Below are 17,586 nucleotides of genomic sequence, written 5' to 3'. Positions count from 1 at the left end.
CTCTATGTAATGTTGATGAGACCAATACGATACGTGATTAAAAATGTTAAAATAAAGTCCAACGGGCTTAGGCCCATTATCGTACTATTATACAGTATTTTATTTGTATAGCTGTATAAAAATATAGTCTATTGTACAATATTTCATAAAGTTTTGTAAAATAAAATTCACTCTTTAATAGGGTATCAAAGTCATTGGTGATTTTGTAGTTTTCGTAGCTCTTCTTGCCTCATGAAATGTAGTATGTGGATAAAATCATAGAATTAGTGACACAACTCTGATCCGTAACCAAAAAAATAAAAAAGGTTGAGGAAGAAAGCCTTTCTAGTTTTTAAGAGGCCGTTTGGTATAGAATTTTAAATATGTTTTCAGTTTTTAAACAACATTATATGTATTTTCACATACTTTTTCATCCACATATTTTCAAAAAATACAAACAACAATATCAAACGGCCCCAAAGCTGCTTCTGCAACTGGACCAAGATCCTTTCAAAGCCCAAAATATATTTCCTTAAAGTCTAGTGGGCCACTTCATGGGCTGTACCATTAACAGTATAGTGGATGAATCTCAACTGATGAGAAAGGGTAATGGACTCAGATCTTTGGTCTAATTTGACTCTAACCCAAAAAGGACAAGGTTTAATTTCATCCAAAACATTACGCTGTAATTTATAAAGATGTACCAAGATATTTCCATGTGTCTTATTCAAAAAAAAAAAATCATATGACTCATTTAAAAAGTCATATATGACTTTCATGTAGTGGATTAAAGACAAATTTTTTCCCAAAAAGAGAAAAAAGAAAAAGGGTTTTAAGCAACTTAGCTAATAGGAATTTTTATGCAACCTACTACGTGGCAGTTAAAAAAAGTCATCCACGTATATTTATAGTTACATAACATTTTTAATGAGTCGTAATTTACTTAAATAATACATGTGGATGTTGTTTTAACCGCCACACAGTGAATTGCATAAAAGTTCCTGCAATTTAAATTACATAAAAAACCTTGCTAAAAAAATAAAAGTAATTTGTAAAGAATGGTACAAAGTGGATCGGTGATGCTTTATCAATCCTAACCCACTTTAAAAATAATAACTAAATAACTTTTAAATAGTTTCGGTTAGTAAACTATATAGTTTAATTTGAAAGAACTCCTAAAGTACAAGATTTAAAATGTAATTAATTTGCCCAAATTGATATAACTGGTTAATCGGTTTTCAATCCAAGACCAGCTAGAATATCAGAATATGTTTTGGCTGGTTTGAACTCCCACTGTTTTTACTTGGTTTATAATGGAGACGAAAATCGAAAATGCCACTAATCAATCAATCTTTTAGATAGTGAAAGTTTTGGAAAAATTTGAGATTTTTTGTCAGACAACTTTATCTTACTGTACCCAAAACAATATATGGTAGAGACTGGTAGTTAATCTCAGCCTATAAGAAGATGACACTTTTTAGGATTTCCGCGGACCATGTTATTAAGAATTAGACACGTAAAGAATATATATCAAAAATGGTTTTTCCAATTTGGTCAATATAATACAACGAAAGGGACTGGTTACTATAAGGCAACCAAGAGATAATGTGGTAGAGCCTAGAGGTACATCAGTCTTCCATGCTTGTAGGAACATATCTTAAATTTTGGAGTACTTCAAAACTCTATTTTCGGTGTGCATGCAAGATGCAACATAATAAGATTGTTAGACACGTGCATGCATCGACTGTTTGATGAGACCTAAACCTTCAATAATTAATGAACAAATTCAATCTTCAAAGGTAATAATTTAATGAGTACTATCTTATCCAACTCAGTTCAGTATTATATCAGTGAACTAATATAGGAACTATTTGGTAGTTTGATACAATCGTAACAAACCAACTTGTTTGCAAGGTTAGTCTTGAAAATTATTTTTAAAATGAGATGAAGCTTTAAAAAAATGAAGAAATTAGGGATCACAAATCGATGTAGCGAAATGCAAACTTGATTTCTCTTTACGTGGCATGAAACTCATGGAAAACGGAACAATACAAATATATATATATATATATATATATATATATATATATATATATATATATATATATATAAACAATCATTTAATCATATCTTTCTTAAAGAAGTACAAATCACCATTCTTTTCCTATGAAAACATTAGAAAAAGGGATAACTACTCTAATGTTTTCATAGGAAAGTAGGTAAAAACATTAGAGTTTAAAGGGATACCTACTCTCAAGATGTTTTAAAATGTTAACCTTATGCCACTTGTACACGACTTTACATGCACTTTTTTTTTTTTTGGGCTTTGCTAATAAATGCCTTTAGGGTATTGGTTAAGAATCTATTTTAGAAAAGTTTTGATATCACTTTTATGATAAATGAAAAATAAAAACTGTTAAAATATTAATTGTTTTTTTTTCTTTTCTAATAAAAACTTTTTAAAAATAAATTATTAACCAATGCCCTTAAGGCATTCGTTAGCATTTCCCTTCTTCTTTTTGGTGAAAGACTTTACATGTACTTGCACATTGGGAATTGAGATGTACCAAATAGGTGTCTCGCAGTTGTAAGACTAAATTAATTTATTAATTAATTTGATGGCTTATATGATAAGACTCATGTGATAAGTTAGAAGTTTAATGGAAATATGAATATTTATACACACACGTATCATTTAGTGTTTTATCAGAAATGGTTTCATAATAGTTTCCTAACATTACTCCTTCGATGAGCAAGCGGTGATTAAACTAAATAAGAAAAAGTCATTCACATTCATCTTTAGAGCCTTTAGTTGAATAGCCAAATTTGTCATTTCAAGGATATGATCATGCAAATCTTGCGAAAAGTTTCTTATCAGTTAGGTTAACAGGTTTGGCATTATTGTAGAGGAAGGCAGGACAAGACTAAAGGGTTTATGCGTAATAGGACATATATGGATAGAGTTAACACAGCCAGCCCCATAATTTTGTAATTTGCCATGTTGGTTTGGACCGTTTGGTGTAAAATGTTTTCTGTAGTTTATTTTATTTGATAAATAAGTTATAAAAAAGTAAATTCATACCTTGAAAAAGGGAAAAAAAAAAAAAAAAGCCTTCAAAAATTGTACATAAGTAAATATGTCAAATAAGCCCCCCCCTTCCAAAAAAAGAAAAAAATCTCATGCAAAACCAAACTTAGGCTAATAAGACTATATTTCATAGCAGTGAAGGATAAGAAAATTTGATCCTAGCTAGATTCTCTTTTGTATAAAAACTGGTGAATTTTTATTGCAATTTAAATTATTCAAATGGTTAAAAAATATATTATATTATAGATAACTAAATGAAAATGAAAAAAAAAAAATCAACACTTAATTTTACTAGGAAATATTTATTTTATTTTTACTGATTTATGCAATACTCTTCACTATACAAAAAACTATGGAGACTTCATTAATTCAATTAAAAATTGAAAATTGCATATTTTTTGGTCTGTGTTGTCCAATCAACTTTGACGATACACCATCTATCATATATTCTCTCATAACAACTAGCATAACGGTTTATTTGGTTTGGCTGAAAAATAATGATGAAAAAATGCGTGTGAATAAATAGAATTTTCTTCTGTTCGGTTCACATGGAGAGGAAAGAAAGTGACTGCTTGTTGTTTTCCACGGAAACCCTCAAAAAATTGCTCCTTAAAAGTTAAAATGGGGAGAAAAGGGAGTGAGTGGAAAAAATGATATTTTAATTTCTGCCCCTTTTTCAACTTTGTTTAAACCACATAGTTAGCACTGATAGCACCCTTCCTCTACCTTTGTGATCAACTTTTGGATATACAAGTTGAACACTGCTCTAAGTCACAATGTGAACATCTTTTTTTTTTTTTGTTTTTAGTCTTTTAGAATGTGAACATCAAACTTTATCAATCTTTGAAATTTTATAATTTACATTACTTTTTTTTTAAATGGTTAGAAATAGTTATATAATGTATATGCGTACCAACTCGCCCAATATTACTTCCCAACGTGCCTGACTCAATCACTGAAACCTCAAACAATTCAATTTTATAACCATGAATAAATTCTGATACCAAAGCCTCGCATCATAGTTGTTGAAAAATAAAATAGTATGCGTACAAGCAACCTTTACATGTCAAAATCCAATTGTCAGGTATGTGGCATATGTAATTCTAGAAATTAAGTAATGTTTAGAGTCTTCTGGAGATCATAATTAGTCTATTCAATAATGTTTATTAGAGTCTTCTGGAGATCATAATATATTACTCTATTCAATAATTCCTAGGGCTTGTTAATTAATTCAGGCTCTGCATCTTCAACATCGATTGAGCTGGTAGCTGGTAAGTGGACGTATTTACCATCTTGAACTTTCCACTTTTTGTTACTTTTTTTTTTTAATGAATTCCATTTTTAGTTACGGGTCATTATTAGTTGATAGTGTTGAAATTCAGTGGCAATTGTGATAGCTTTTGCTCAACAAGAAGATAAAGTAAATATTATAACATAGTTTTTTCCTTTGATCCACCAGTCACTTGGACAATATTTTCCAAGTAATTTTCAGAACCATTCCAAATTTTACCTATAATAATGCCAACTTAATGGTCATAATCACATAATCACACTCTTGTTTTATTGGCCCACCTCCTCATAAATTAACAAACTTGAGGTAATATGAGCAGTCCTTAACCACAGAAATATAATATAAAAAATAAAAATATATATAATATCTAGGAAATCTAATGGTTGCTATTATGATATTTGTTAACAATCTATTTAAAGAAAGTTTCTATGGAATTAAAAAAAAAAAAACAATTAATATTTTGACAACTTTTTTTATTTTCTGTCAAAATTTTCATTAAATGAATTGTTAATTAACTGTTACGCTAAGAGTACTTATTAACATAATCCTAATATCCAAAGCATTCATTTAGAAGGAGAAGCAGTAATAATTTCCAGGGAAGGAGAAAATTCTCCACTATCAATCAAAGTTCGGTTTGTTTTAGCAATAATATATTTTTAGAAAGTGAATCATTAATTTTAAAAAGTATTATTCATAAAAATTTCTCATATAATTGGGATATGTTGTAAATTTAATAATAGTTATATAATTGTAAATTTATACCAACTTTATTTTTCATCCTCTCATTTTTCTTCTCAACCAAAAAAATGAGTTTTCCTTCTTAATTTCCACTTTTCCATCCTCTCAACCAAACACAAATGAGAGAGAACTAAATCTCTTCTATCCTTCCACTTTTCTATCGTTTCTTTATTTTCTATCCTCCCATTTTTCCACCTCTATAACCAAATGGATTGTTAGTTTTCTATGAGATATAGTTATTTTCCACACAAAAAAAGTATAAAACAATCTTTAAAAATTAGTCATATTTTTTATATTAGCCAAATATAATTTTTCTTTAACTCATTTTTTTTAGTACTAAAAAATATAAAAAATTATCTTCACACAACACATTCCATCAAAAGAGACAGAGCCTATGAGAATATAAAACGAAAGTCAACCAAGGAGTTTATAAATTTCTAGGTTGACTGTTAGATAGAAGTTTTAATCGTATTATTGAAGACATATGTAAAGTTAATTATCAAATGATGACAAATCTAATAAATCTAGATTTTGGGACACTTTTAAACTACTTTTGGTACAGATGTACCAATTGAGCTTGAGATTAATTAGATGAGTAATAAGAGGCTTTTATTTGTTTATTACTTCCCTATGACGTAGTGTAAATCCAATAACAATCTGGTATAGGGGAGCAAAATCGTTGTCAAAGAAATGTATCATTCATTGAACAGAAAAACATTGCAGGTCGGTGGCCAAAGAAATGTCTCATTCACCACACAAGAGATATTTCAAGTCAGTGGCCAAATCAAAGAGGTAACCAAAAACGCGTATTAGGGATGAATATGTCATCAAATTGGATCGACAAAAGAAAAAAAGTGTTTGCGACATTATGGCAAGACATTGCTATAGCCACTAGTCATGCGCAAAAACTGGATTTGATTGATAAAACAAGACCCACGAAGGACCTGAGTCCAAATCTTCTATCTCACTCTTTCTATTTCACTCTATACTCTACCAATAAAAATTTGCCACGTGTTCACTTAATTAATTAAATACCATTATTAATTAATAGTAGTATTTAATTAATTAAGTGAACACGTCGCAAGTTTTTATTGGTGGAGTATATAGTGGAGCAAAAAAAGTGGGACGAAAGATTTGAACTCCGGAACACCTACTGTAACTATGGATTTTTCATTAGTGATTGTTTTTTCCCCATTGTTTCCCCCAAATAAGCATATCAGCATTGATGGTAAAATTAATATGTACATGTGATAAGTATATCAATTTTATTACATAATTCTTACAAACTCATATATCATCTTCTCATACATAATTAAATATAATTAAAAATTTTATTTATTATATTGTTAATGTCTACCTATCCGTTTAATAATAACTTATTTATTATTTTGCTGAAATCTTTTTGGTTAAGGTACTGTAGATAAAAACTAAATAAAATAAATAAATAAATTTTTTATTTTTTGTTGAAAGTTCTTTAGCCAAAAAGTAGGGTGGGACCTGTAGTAAGTGAAAAAGATTTGATATTTTGAGCAAAATTCATAAAAGGGGACCTATAAACAATAAATTAGAGTTGACTTTTTTACTAAAACTTTGCAGTGGATTATGTGAAAGCTGAACGCGAAATGAAATAAGCTTGGATTTTTGTGGGATTTGCGTAGGGCCAACAAACAATAAATAAGTTTAACCAAAAACCACATGCCAAATACGCCATAATACCAATCACATTCGAAAGCTAATTTGCTATTAGCCTTTTCAAATTTTTGTTTTTAGCTTATATATATATATATATATGTGTGTGTGTGTGTGTGTTAAATTCTCACTTTTTTTTAAAGATATAACTATACTATAATAAACTTTTAACAAAAAGTCATATAAGTTATTACCAATCGGACACTAATCAAATCGGTTTACAAGTCTCTTATGGTGAAGTAAGTAGTATTATCCATTTTGTAGGAAGCAATGGTGGATGGGATGCGGCAATCGAAAGTGTGTGCAATTAGGGGTGTCAATGTTCGACCAAACCTACGAACACGACATGAACCCGACATAGGTTTTTTCGAGTTAGGGTTGGGTCTTAATGGGTTTGGATCATAAATGGGTCGACCCGAAAACAACACGATAAGAAACGTGTCATAAGCGGGTCAACCCGCATAACCCGCAATAAACACGTTTAACACGCCAATTTATTTATGTCAACCTGAAATGAGCTATTTAACACAACCCATTTAACTCGTATAACAAATAATAAATTTTTATTTTATTTAGATTTGTTAAATACCTTTTATATCCAAACATATATTTTAAATTTAAAAAGAAAAGTGAGTAATTACAAAAATTTACAAGGGATATAATTAAAAATTGAAACTTTGCAAACCCTAGATCTCTAAACCCTACAAATCCTAAACCTCTAAACCTTCTTATAAATATATATATATATATATATATATATATATATATATTAATTTCAGCCGAGTTCCAAGGATATTATATTTTTGTTGAACTATGTTATTTTATTTTTATTAAACTATGTTATTTTGAATTTAGGTAGAAGTGTTTCACTTCTTTTTTAGTGTAAAGAACTTATTTCTAGATGAATGTTATATTTTTGTTGAATTATATTATTTTGAATGTGGGTTGACAACTTGAAGTGTATGCACTGCTTTTTAGAAAGTAAAAAAAAAAAAATTATTTTTATATGGATGTTATATTTAATATTATGCAGGTTGAAATGGGTTGTGTTACATTCATGTCAGCCCAACACGACTCGTTTAATAAGCATGTCAAATGAGTTGGGTTAGGTCAACCCGCCTTATTAACAGGTCGAGTTAGGATTGAAGGATCATGACACGATTATTAAATGGGTCGGATTAGGGTTGAGCTATTTAGTCGAATACTCCTACCTCGACACGACATGAACCCAACACGCTAACCCGAATTGACACCTCTACATGCAATTGCTTCCGCTGGTTTGTTTAATGTTTATTCGTCTGAAATGGTCCCCTTGGATGTATAGGAAAGTATATGTTCCCCTATGAAATCATTTGTAAGATTGAAGATGCTTGGTATATTTATGACTTTTTGTATGTAATATGGATACATTGAATGCATGGATAGAGAGAACCAAAAGTGATGGGATCCGCTTTTGTATGCAAACAATATCCAGTAATTTCTATGTACAAATAATATTTTGTTTGCATTCTAAGGTTCTCCATTTAAGTAATGTATTCTTTTTTGCATTATTCATCCTGTCTCTTTCTCCTTTCATTAGCCTTAAACTCGTATTTGGAAAATGTGTCCTACGCTATTTGTTTTGTTTTGTTTTTATTTTGATTACTTTTGTACTTAATGCACATTAAACTAAATTTAAAACAGTTAACAAGAGAATTAGAGTGGGTTCTAGTTAGCTCAATATTTGGGGTTCAATCTTTATTTAAATGCACCAAAAACTAATTGGTGTTTTAGTCTGATGATAAAAAATTATATATCATCAAGAGCGGATGTCATAATAAATTGAAACTTTCTAAAAAAAATTAATCAAGAGAAATAAGAAAAAAAATTATATAACTAATATATAAAAAGATCAAGAGAAATTACTAAAGTCAGAGCTTTCAAGAAAATACAAACTTTTCAACTTGTAAGCACTAGCTTGTTCTTAATATTCCTAGACAAAAGCAATACCTTTTCTCTTTGCACTAATTTGTTCTTTTAGCTTCCAAACATCAAGTTCCCCTATAGAAGTTTTGGTAATTAGCTCGACTCTTTCACCTCTATATGTTGGCTCAAGACGCTGTACTTATTGTTATTTTGTAAATTACTGTAATGTTAGTTTCTAATGAATTCTCTATTGAGAAGTTAGATGCCCATATATATATAAAAATTAAAAAAATTATCTAGTTTTATTACTTTGGTTTAATGGTATAATAGACATTGGTGAAGATGGATAATTTGTCTATAAGCACAAATAATACCAAATGAACCACACCACAAAATACACAAATATCATACTAAGGTTAATGTTGATGACGAATTTTGTTGAGTTAATAATGCAATTATCAGAGTCCACTGGCCAAAATATACTCTTCATATATAAACTTAGACTAAACAAGCCTAATATGTATTAGTCAAAGTATTTGGAATCTGGAGGACGTGGCTGATAACTGATCATAAGTAATATTATAAATCAAAGGTGGATTATGCACCGCATCCTTTGCTAATATATTACAATATATTTCCATTAAAGTTCTATCATAAAATAATTTATATGTAGGGATAAACTTATGTATAGTACATTCGGTGCAGTAAATTAAGTTTTTAAATTAAATTCAAACATATGATTGTATTGAATCTAATTATTCTTGAAAAAAAAAACATAATATATAGTTCTATATACATCGTTGTTATGTGTTGATATATCTAAGAAAATATACTTAACAACACTCTCGGAGTCATTATTAAAAGTTTTGTGGTCCTTTGATGGTTATATGTGGTGAACAAAAATTTAAAAGTGCATTGGCACCATCACTTTGAAATTATGGTACCCTAAATTTTATTAGCTATGCCCACCTATTATCTAAATACTCCTTATTAGATGGAGACTACACCAGGTATTGCAATGTTAGGGATCATGGTCACGGGCTAATGCAATTAGACGCTGCACCAATAATGCAGGCAAATAGATAATGGAAACATGAAAGATGAAACCATATAATGAACCCTATTTACTGATATTTGGATGATTGGATGAGGACATGAAGTTATCATGAAGTAATGAGGTCACTTATCAGGTTAAGGATCTTTTCACATGGTGGCATATGAATTATCATGCCCTAAAATGGTCTTATAGTCTATTACGACAATATGAATATATGAGTTATCTAGTCTACTTGTGACTTGTAAATATATCTGCCGACTTTCCTCTCTCCTTTTTTATTTTAAGAAATAATTCAATAATAAAAATAGCAAAATTTTAAATTTTAAATGTCTTTATTGAAAACATTAAAAGAAACCAATTAACTTACAAGACTCTTGGCATGTACCTAGTATCTTATGTAGCCATTAACATGTAGAATTTCTTGCATCAACCCTACCTTATCATGTAAGCTAGTTTATGACATGAATGTTCTTTCTGGAGTTCTTTATGGATTGATTGCCACAGAAATCTTGGAACATTTGAAATTTCAATTTGTTGAAATTGTTAATCTTAACCATGTTGCTAGTATAATATTTTGGAGATAATATATCAAAATATTGAGTGAACAAGAATATATGTAACTGATCTTGATTAGTTTAATGAGAAATTATAAATCACTCTAACATTTTGCTGGAAAATAAGATGTAGCAGTTCTTGTAGTTTATATATTAATAAATTTCCTGAAAATTTTCGAGTACTCTTTCTCCTGCTAAAAGAGAGCACCCCATAGTACCACACCATTGAATTATTATCCATTATCTATAATAAAAATTATAAAATAGAAAACACATTCAGAAGTAAATGATTAATCTTTTTTTTATGAGCGAAAAATCTTTATTAACAGAGAAGTAAATGATTAATCTGATTGGAAGAACAAAATTCATTTCATCCAACATTGGTTCTTGCGTACTTTTTTCTACATGTCTGTTGGTGGTACCCTACCAATCCCATCACAGAAACAGTCCCACCAACCAATAATCTCCTTGAGTTTTGATTTTTAATCAAAATAATAGTAATCATTGTAATCTTTATATATTTTCTTATCTGTCTACAATGGGTGTCACACTTTGTGACCATTGTGACCAACAAAAAATCAACACATACTGACAATGATATATATGGTCCAATAAAAAAAATAATGGATGTCCATATCGTGTTGGATCCCACATAGCTTAGGCCAATACTTTGTTAAGTCGAACACACCCACACACAACCATGCCTGCACACCACCTTATGTAAATTTTCTTTTCTCAAATATAATATTATATAGCTGTATATCATTTTCATTTTTGGACTACACGTATTATTTGATTTATTTTAAGTATAATATTGTCTATCATTCATTATTTTTTTCCTTGGAGATACATGTGAGAAGCACGTACATGCCACATGGTATTCTACTTCACATATCTAGACAAAACAAAAGCATTTGATCGATCTAGCTATCATCCCTCTATCCATAATATTTGTCGCAGAGCATGAAAACCTGTGAACGCTCTCACTCCCACGATGCATGTTATGTTATATGACTGGATCAGAAAATTGTGAAGATGATTTAGAGAGGCTATTGTCACCAAAGAGAGTCAATCTTGTATCGAAATCTGTACCGGTTTGACAAATGAAACGATATATTTTAATATCAGTTAATACAGGTGCACCGTTTCGAGTTTATCGTTATTTTATATATATATACACGTGTGTGTATGTGTGTATATTATAATAAATATAAAAATTTACCATTAAATATTACCTCAATTCAAAACAAATTATTCATGATTTTAGACTTTAGCATCAATTAAAAAAACACAATATAAATAATAGAAAGCTTAATTGTTCATTGCATACTAAGAAAACAAATAATTCTAATAAGTTAATGCAAATAAGTTATCATTCTGCCCTTACAAAAATTTAAAAATTACAAAACTAAAAATAAAATAAAAAACTTTTTGTTTTACCAGCCGGTATTGCCCGAAATTGATTGGTATGATCGGTACATGACCGGTACGGTTGTTATTTAAACCGGCATGGTACATACCGGCCGGTACTAGTACGGTATCAACTATTTTGATTGTCACCCATGTGGAATTACTTGATCCATATTTTGACCTATACAAAAGATTGGCCACATCGCATTTTTAAGGGTAAATTGCAAATTACACCCCTAAAGTTTAAAGGTGTTTAGATTTTACCCCCTAAATTTTAGGAGTATTTGGATTTTATCCCTTAAAGGTTGGAAGTGTTTAGATTTTACACCTCTAAATTCTAAAATTTTAGGATGTAAAATCTAAACATTTCTAAACTTTAAGAAGTAAAATTCAAACACTCTTAAAATTTAGGGGATAAAATCTAAATTCTAAACATCAAAGTGTAAAATTCAGACACTCCCAAACTTCAGGGGTAAAATTCAAATTCTGAAACTTTATGATATAAAATTCAAGCACCTCCAAACTTTGGAGGTGTAATTTGCAATTTACCCTATTTTTAATTAACTAAAGCGGTATTTTTTTTTTCCCTTTAATAGTGTCCACTCTATGAATCAAATCAAAACACCAATCAATTTTTGGTATTGGAGAAGTTCGAACCCTAATCTCTTGTTCGACGATAATTTTTTTTACAATTAAGCTAACTATAACTCACAAATTGTACACATATTTGAGTTTTCAGATAATAACTTATGCTTTCCAGCATAGTTTTTCTAAAAACTTGTGTTTTTGAAGTAGCATTGTTAGGTTCTTTCCTAGTAAAGAAAACTTTGGTTATTTTTTATTTTTGAGAATGAAAACTTTGATTTAAGTAGGGTTGTAAATGAGTCGAGTTTTGTTGAGTAGTGCATGTTCAAGCTTGACTTGTCAGGAAAAACCAAAAGCTCGAACTTGGCTTGAGCTTGTGACAAGCCTAAAAATAGTGTTTGAGCTTGAGCTCGTGAGAAAGCCAAAAAACATAATCTTGAGCTTGGCTTGGCTTGGCTTGGCTTGATTAATTAGTCAAGTCAAACTCAAGCTCAAACTTAAGCTCAAGTCAAGTGTTTGAGCTTGAGATCTAAAAAAATTACATTATTAAATGCTTAAATCTCTAAAATTAAGAAAAAAGAAAAAAAAATAGTATACTCATTTTATCATGCATCTAGTCTTACTTATGATTAGCTATTATTCAAATTAATAATTTATATAATTAAATTCATTCATTCATCATTCCTTGTCTACAGTTTCAACAATTGTTCAAAATACGATTTTTACATTCACGTTATATGGTGAAGGACTAGAAAAATACATATTTGTAACTATTATGAATGAGAAAATACTAACATGTTTTATAACTTTACTGTAGATGATTGATGGTGAAGAATCATATGTGACCTACTTAATTATTTATTTATTTTTAAATGTAACTATAGTCTAAAGTGGTTCTTGATTAGTTTAAAGGGAAGGAAAAAATAAAGGTAATATAGGTAGTGGTCTCATGTTGGCCATGTCATTATTAAGATATATGTAATGGGTATATTTAGCTAACACATATAAACTTATAAATGAGTCTATATTTGAATTGTTGTGTATCAAGCCTAATAGTTCATGAGCTTGTTCGTGAACAAATTTTTTTACTTGAGCTCGGTTTGTTTATTAAACTAGCCTAAAACTATGGCTTAAATTTGGCTTATTTATAAACAAACAAATATAAATAAGCGTTTTATCGAACTGAGCCCGAGTTGTTCACGATCAACTTAGTTCATTTACTGTCCTATATTTAAGTCTCTTTTTTTTCCTTTACAACAAATAGTGGATGAAATATTTAAACTCAAGTCAAGTGACAATACTACTAAATTATAAATAAACAGGAAGAAGGGAAAAATAAATAAATAAATTTAATGGCTGCAAAGCCTGCAATAGTGAATTTTTGTGAGGCACTGCTACAATTCGGTTTCTATAAAGAATATATACCTGCAAACTGCATAGTAACGTGTTGGTAAAATTGAGGATAGATCTGACAACAAATAAATAAGATATTAATTTGCATGGGAAAGAGAGTTGAAGAAATGAGAGGAAGGAAAACAAAGAACTTAACTCGGATTGGTTACGACTTACAACTTATAAGCCTATCTCCAAAACCAGTTATATCCAATTTGAGAAAAGATATCGTATTGCTGTTAGTAGCTTTATGATTAAGCAGCATGTATCCAAAGTAACATGGTCTTTTTGATAAGTAATGTTCCCTTTGCGGCATGCATATCCAAACTCCAAAGTAACATGGTATAGTAATGTTTACGTTGTTATCTAAAAGGGTGGGAGCCAAACTTTGATTTGTTTTTAATTTAGAATTGATTAGAAAAAAAAATTAGTTTTTTAAATTTCATCTATTTCATTTCAAACATTTGACTTTAATTTGTTTCTAATTTAATCCTTCTATCTACTTTACACCGTTAAGTCCGTCAAAATGACGTTATTTTGAAAGGGAAAAAAAAAATAGTATTACTAGCAGTGGGATTGAAGAAAACTAGGCAAACGAATTAAATTAAAAATAAATAAATAAATTATGTAGTTTATAATTTAACCCAAAAAAAATGTTGACTTTGTTTTGAATCCTCTAAGAGAAAAGTTAAGGGATTTAAGTGCATTAAAACATAATATAGAAAAAGAAAAAAAAATTACCTTTAATTACGGTTATGGTATTAAAATTTTCCTAAAATAATTTATTAATAAATTTTTTTAAGATTTCTCGTTAACATGGGATCTATGGTACAATAAGCATATTTAGTGTGCGTTTGGATAGAGATTAAAAATAAAAATTATTTCACTATTCAATTTATTTTTGCTACTATTCATGAGTCTTATTATACTTTAAGCACCATTTATGGACTCCACTATATTATTTCAACTAACTTTTACCTTTATTTATAGCATTTTCAACAATAACATTTCAGTTTCAACAAAATAAGTGGTATTCAAACACAGTACTCTTTGAGAACTTTGATCAATCATGACAATGAACTTAGTAATTGCATTGCCTGCTTGTTTGTCACCCAAATAGATGATGTAGTAAGTTAGTGCATCAACTCAACCGACAAGTAGTTGACAACTATATAGACAAAGTCTCTAAATCAACAACTGTAACGCAATTTTACGAGTTAATTATTGTTATTATTGAGACCTAGTAAAATGAAAGTCACTACCGCGGAAAAATATACCTAATATTAGGTATATGTTTTTTCTCTCTGATAGGCTGTGAGAAAGAAAGAAACATATTTAATTAGTCTAATAATGAATTAGACGCCGTATCACAACAATTTTGTGCATTAAGCGCTGATAGCGTAGTGCCCAGTCAAAATTTAATTGTCCCACACGGGTTTAGTCGTGCTTCTCGTAAGTTTCAAAATCCTCCCATAATTCACGAGCCAAAATTGATTGAGAAGATAGGGACTTCAAATTGTAAATTTATTATACTTTATCCTCCCATGAAAATGATTGAATACTTCAAAAGTATCATAAATACGTTTTTTTTTATCTCACCTAAATTATAGATTTCATTATAAATTTAAGAGAGGTCTTACGTCCACAATATTTTTACAACAAATCATAAGTAGTTAGTTGTTATTGGTTCAAATTTGAACCTAAGACCAAGATTGATTTTTTGCCCCAATAATAACAATCAATAACAACTTGCCACTTAAGATTTGTTGTAAAAATATTGTGAACATATCATTTCTCTAAATTTAATTAGTGAAACTCATAGTTATGTGAAAGAAAGAAATACATATTCATAATACTTTGAGAATATTCAATAATTACCCAATTATCCATAAATATCAGGCGTCCTAGTTTAATCTTTAATGGCTTTGAATATGCTGCGTCTCTCTTGAATTTTTGGACAAGTTCTGGTAAGAGGAATATCCTCTTTTCATTTCAATCCAATTTGAATTTTTAATAAGAGAAATGATATGTCCACAACATTTTTACAACAAATCTTAAGTGGCAGGTTGTTACTAGTTGTTATTGTTGGGGCAAAATAGTAATCTTAGTGTTAGGTTTAAATTTAAACTAATAACAACTAATCACCTATGATTTGTTGTGAAAATATTGTAAAAATATTGTGGACGTAGCACCTCTTTTTTAATAAAAACTGTTGCCCTTTTTAGTACAATGACATATTTATGTTCCGTGTGACTTGGAATAATAATAAATTGTTTAGGTTTGTTTAGAGTTTGAATCTAAGAATTAGATACTATAATAAGTATGAATAACTTGTATAGACTATAGAGTTTTCAACTTTTACAAGACAATGGGAGAAATAACCAAATGTTCCTGTATGGGGTACGAGCTCGAGCCCATTGAACTTTGGGCCATGGCCCTATGGCCCGTCGCACGGTCTTAGGCCGATGGGCCTTTGACCTCGATCCGGACACATCTTTGGGCCCAATTAGAGCCCAAACACCAGAACAAGCCCTACAGCTCCCATGGACTGAAGCCAAGGCCTTGTCACAATAGCAGTGTAGGGGGAGTAGGCATCTACCACGATAAAGTTCACCTCCACGACCTCTGTCCTTGTTCAAACGGGTAGTCGGATTTGGCCTTTTGGAAAGACAATCTTTCCGTCAAACCTTATTAGAGGGGAATCGTAGCCAGTCAAGTCCTTGGACCTTAGCTTCAGTCCCTTATATAAGTCGGGTTACATGATCCTCGGCATCGCTACCCTGATCTACTAGCACCCTCTTAACATTGTACCCTCAAATCCTGAGGGAAACCACCAGGGCATCATCGTGTGGTTGTAAGGTTCCAATTGTATGCTCCTCAGAAAAGCTCAAAGCTGGTTGTCCCTTTGATCTAGCCTTCTTCGAATTAGGGGGCGAGTCCCCTGTGGATGGCTGAGCTACAGACATCATCCTAGATGGCTGAGAGTCGGTCCTCCCTGGGGTAGCCAATATGACACTGATTGTACCCAAATGTGATCTTGTGGAAGTATTTCCTTGAGCTCCTGACCCTGCCTGGCCACCCTGCCCGCTGGGTTGGTACAAGAATTGCTTCAACTTTCATCTTTGGACTAGCTGCTCTAGGTGATTTCACAAAGTCCTGCAATCTTCTGTGGTTTGGCCTCATTCTTGGTGGTATTAGCAATGAAGGCTTTGGTTGCACTTCGAGGGATCTCCTCCCATCTTTTTTGGCCAATGAAAGTATGGCTCATTCTTAATTTTCTCTAGGATTTGATGCACTTGCTCTCAGAACATCGTGTTGATCACTTGGGCAGCTGTAAATGCAAATTGCCCGACAAAGTCTCTCCAAGGACGATTATTGTTGTATTGGTCCAACCTAAAATCCCTTATATCCTGAAGGACCACCTTAGCTTTCCCTTTTTCTTGTTGTTGATCTTCCTCGACCCGCTTGTATTTGTCAATACGGTCTATAAGCTGACGCACACTCTTGACAGGTTTCCCAGTCATGGATTTCCTTAAACCATGCTCAGCAGGTAGGTTGACCTTGAATGTCCTTATAGCCACGTCGTCGAAATTCTCATCTATCTCGTTAAACATTTCCTAGTATCTATTGGAATACGTCTTCAAGGCTTCCCCTTCTCGCATAGTCATGGACAACAAGGAGTCTAAAGGCCGAGGAACCCTACTACAAGTGATGAACCGAGATCTTAAGGCTCCCGTAAGCTCCTTAAAGGAGTTAATAGAGCCCTCCTTCAGGCCATCGAACCATCTTATCACTACAGGTCCTCTACTCGATGGGAATACATTGCACATCAAGGTTTCTTTCTTCAAGTGAACAATCATTCTCTGGTTGAAGTGGCTAACATGCTCCATAGGGTCTG

The 17,586-nt window shown here is 30.9% G+C and overlaps 1 protein-coding gene across 1 annotated transcript; it reads right to left on the bottom strand.

Annotated features, from left to right (window-relative positions):
• Nucleotides 1-16,501: 16,501 nt before the first annotated feature.
• Nucleotides 16,502-17,302, bottom strand: LOC142635425 (uncharacterized). Its single transcript, XM_075809582.1, has 2 exons — nt 16,998-17,302; nt 16,502-16,775 (listed from the first exon to the last, which is right to left on the bottom strand). Exons 1-2 carry the CDS (start codon nt 17,300-17,302, stop codon nt 16,502-16,504), a joined length of 579 nt encoding a protein of 192 aa, XP_075665697.1.
• Between the last annotated feature and the right edge of the window lie 284 nt (nt 17,303-17,586).

This window comes from Castanea sativa, chromosome 1 (assembly GCF_040712315.1).
Source record: "Castanea sativa cultivar Marrone di Chiusa Pesio chromosome 1, ASM4071231v1".
Classification (NCBI taxonomy): domain Eukaryota; kingdom Viridiplantae; phylum Streptophyta; class Magnoliopsida; order Fagales; family Fagaceae; genus Castanea; species Castanea sativa.
The sequence above is the reverse complement of the archived record's forward strand: the minus strand, read 5'-3'. Positions and strand labels throughout refer to the sequence as shown.

What these genes read in the sequence shown, in the direction of transcription:
- LOC142635425 (XM_075809582.1), bottom strand. Translation starts at nt 17,302, where the DNA reads ATGTTTAACGAGATAGATGAGAATTTCGACGACGTGGCTATAAGGACA. An exon ending in GCCCAAGTGATCAACACGAT is followed by an intron (nt 16,776 to 16,997) that starts GTTCTGAGAGCA and finishes GTACCAACCCAG; the next exon opens with CGGGCAGGGTGGCCAGGCAG.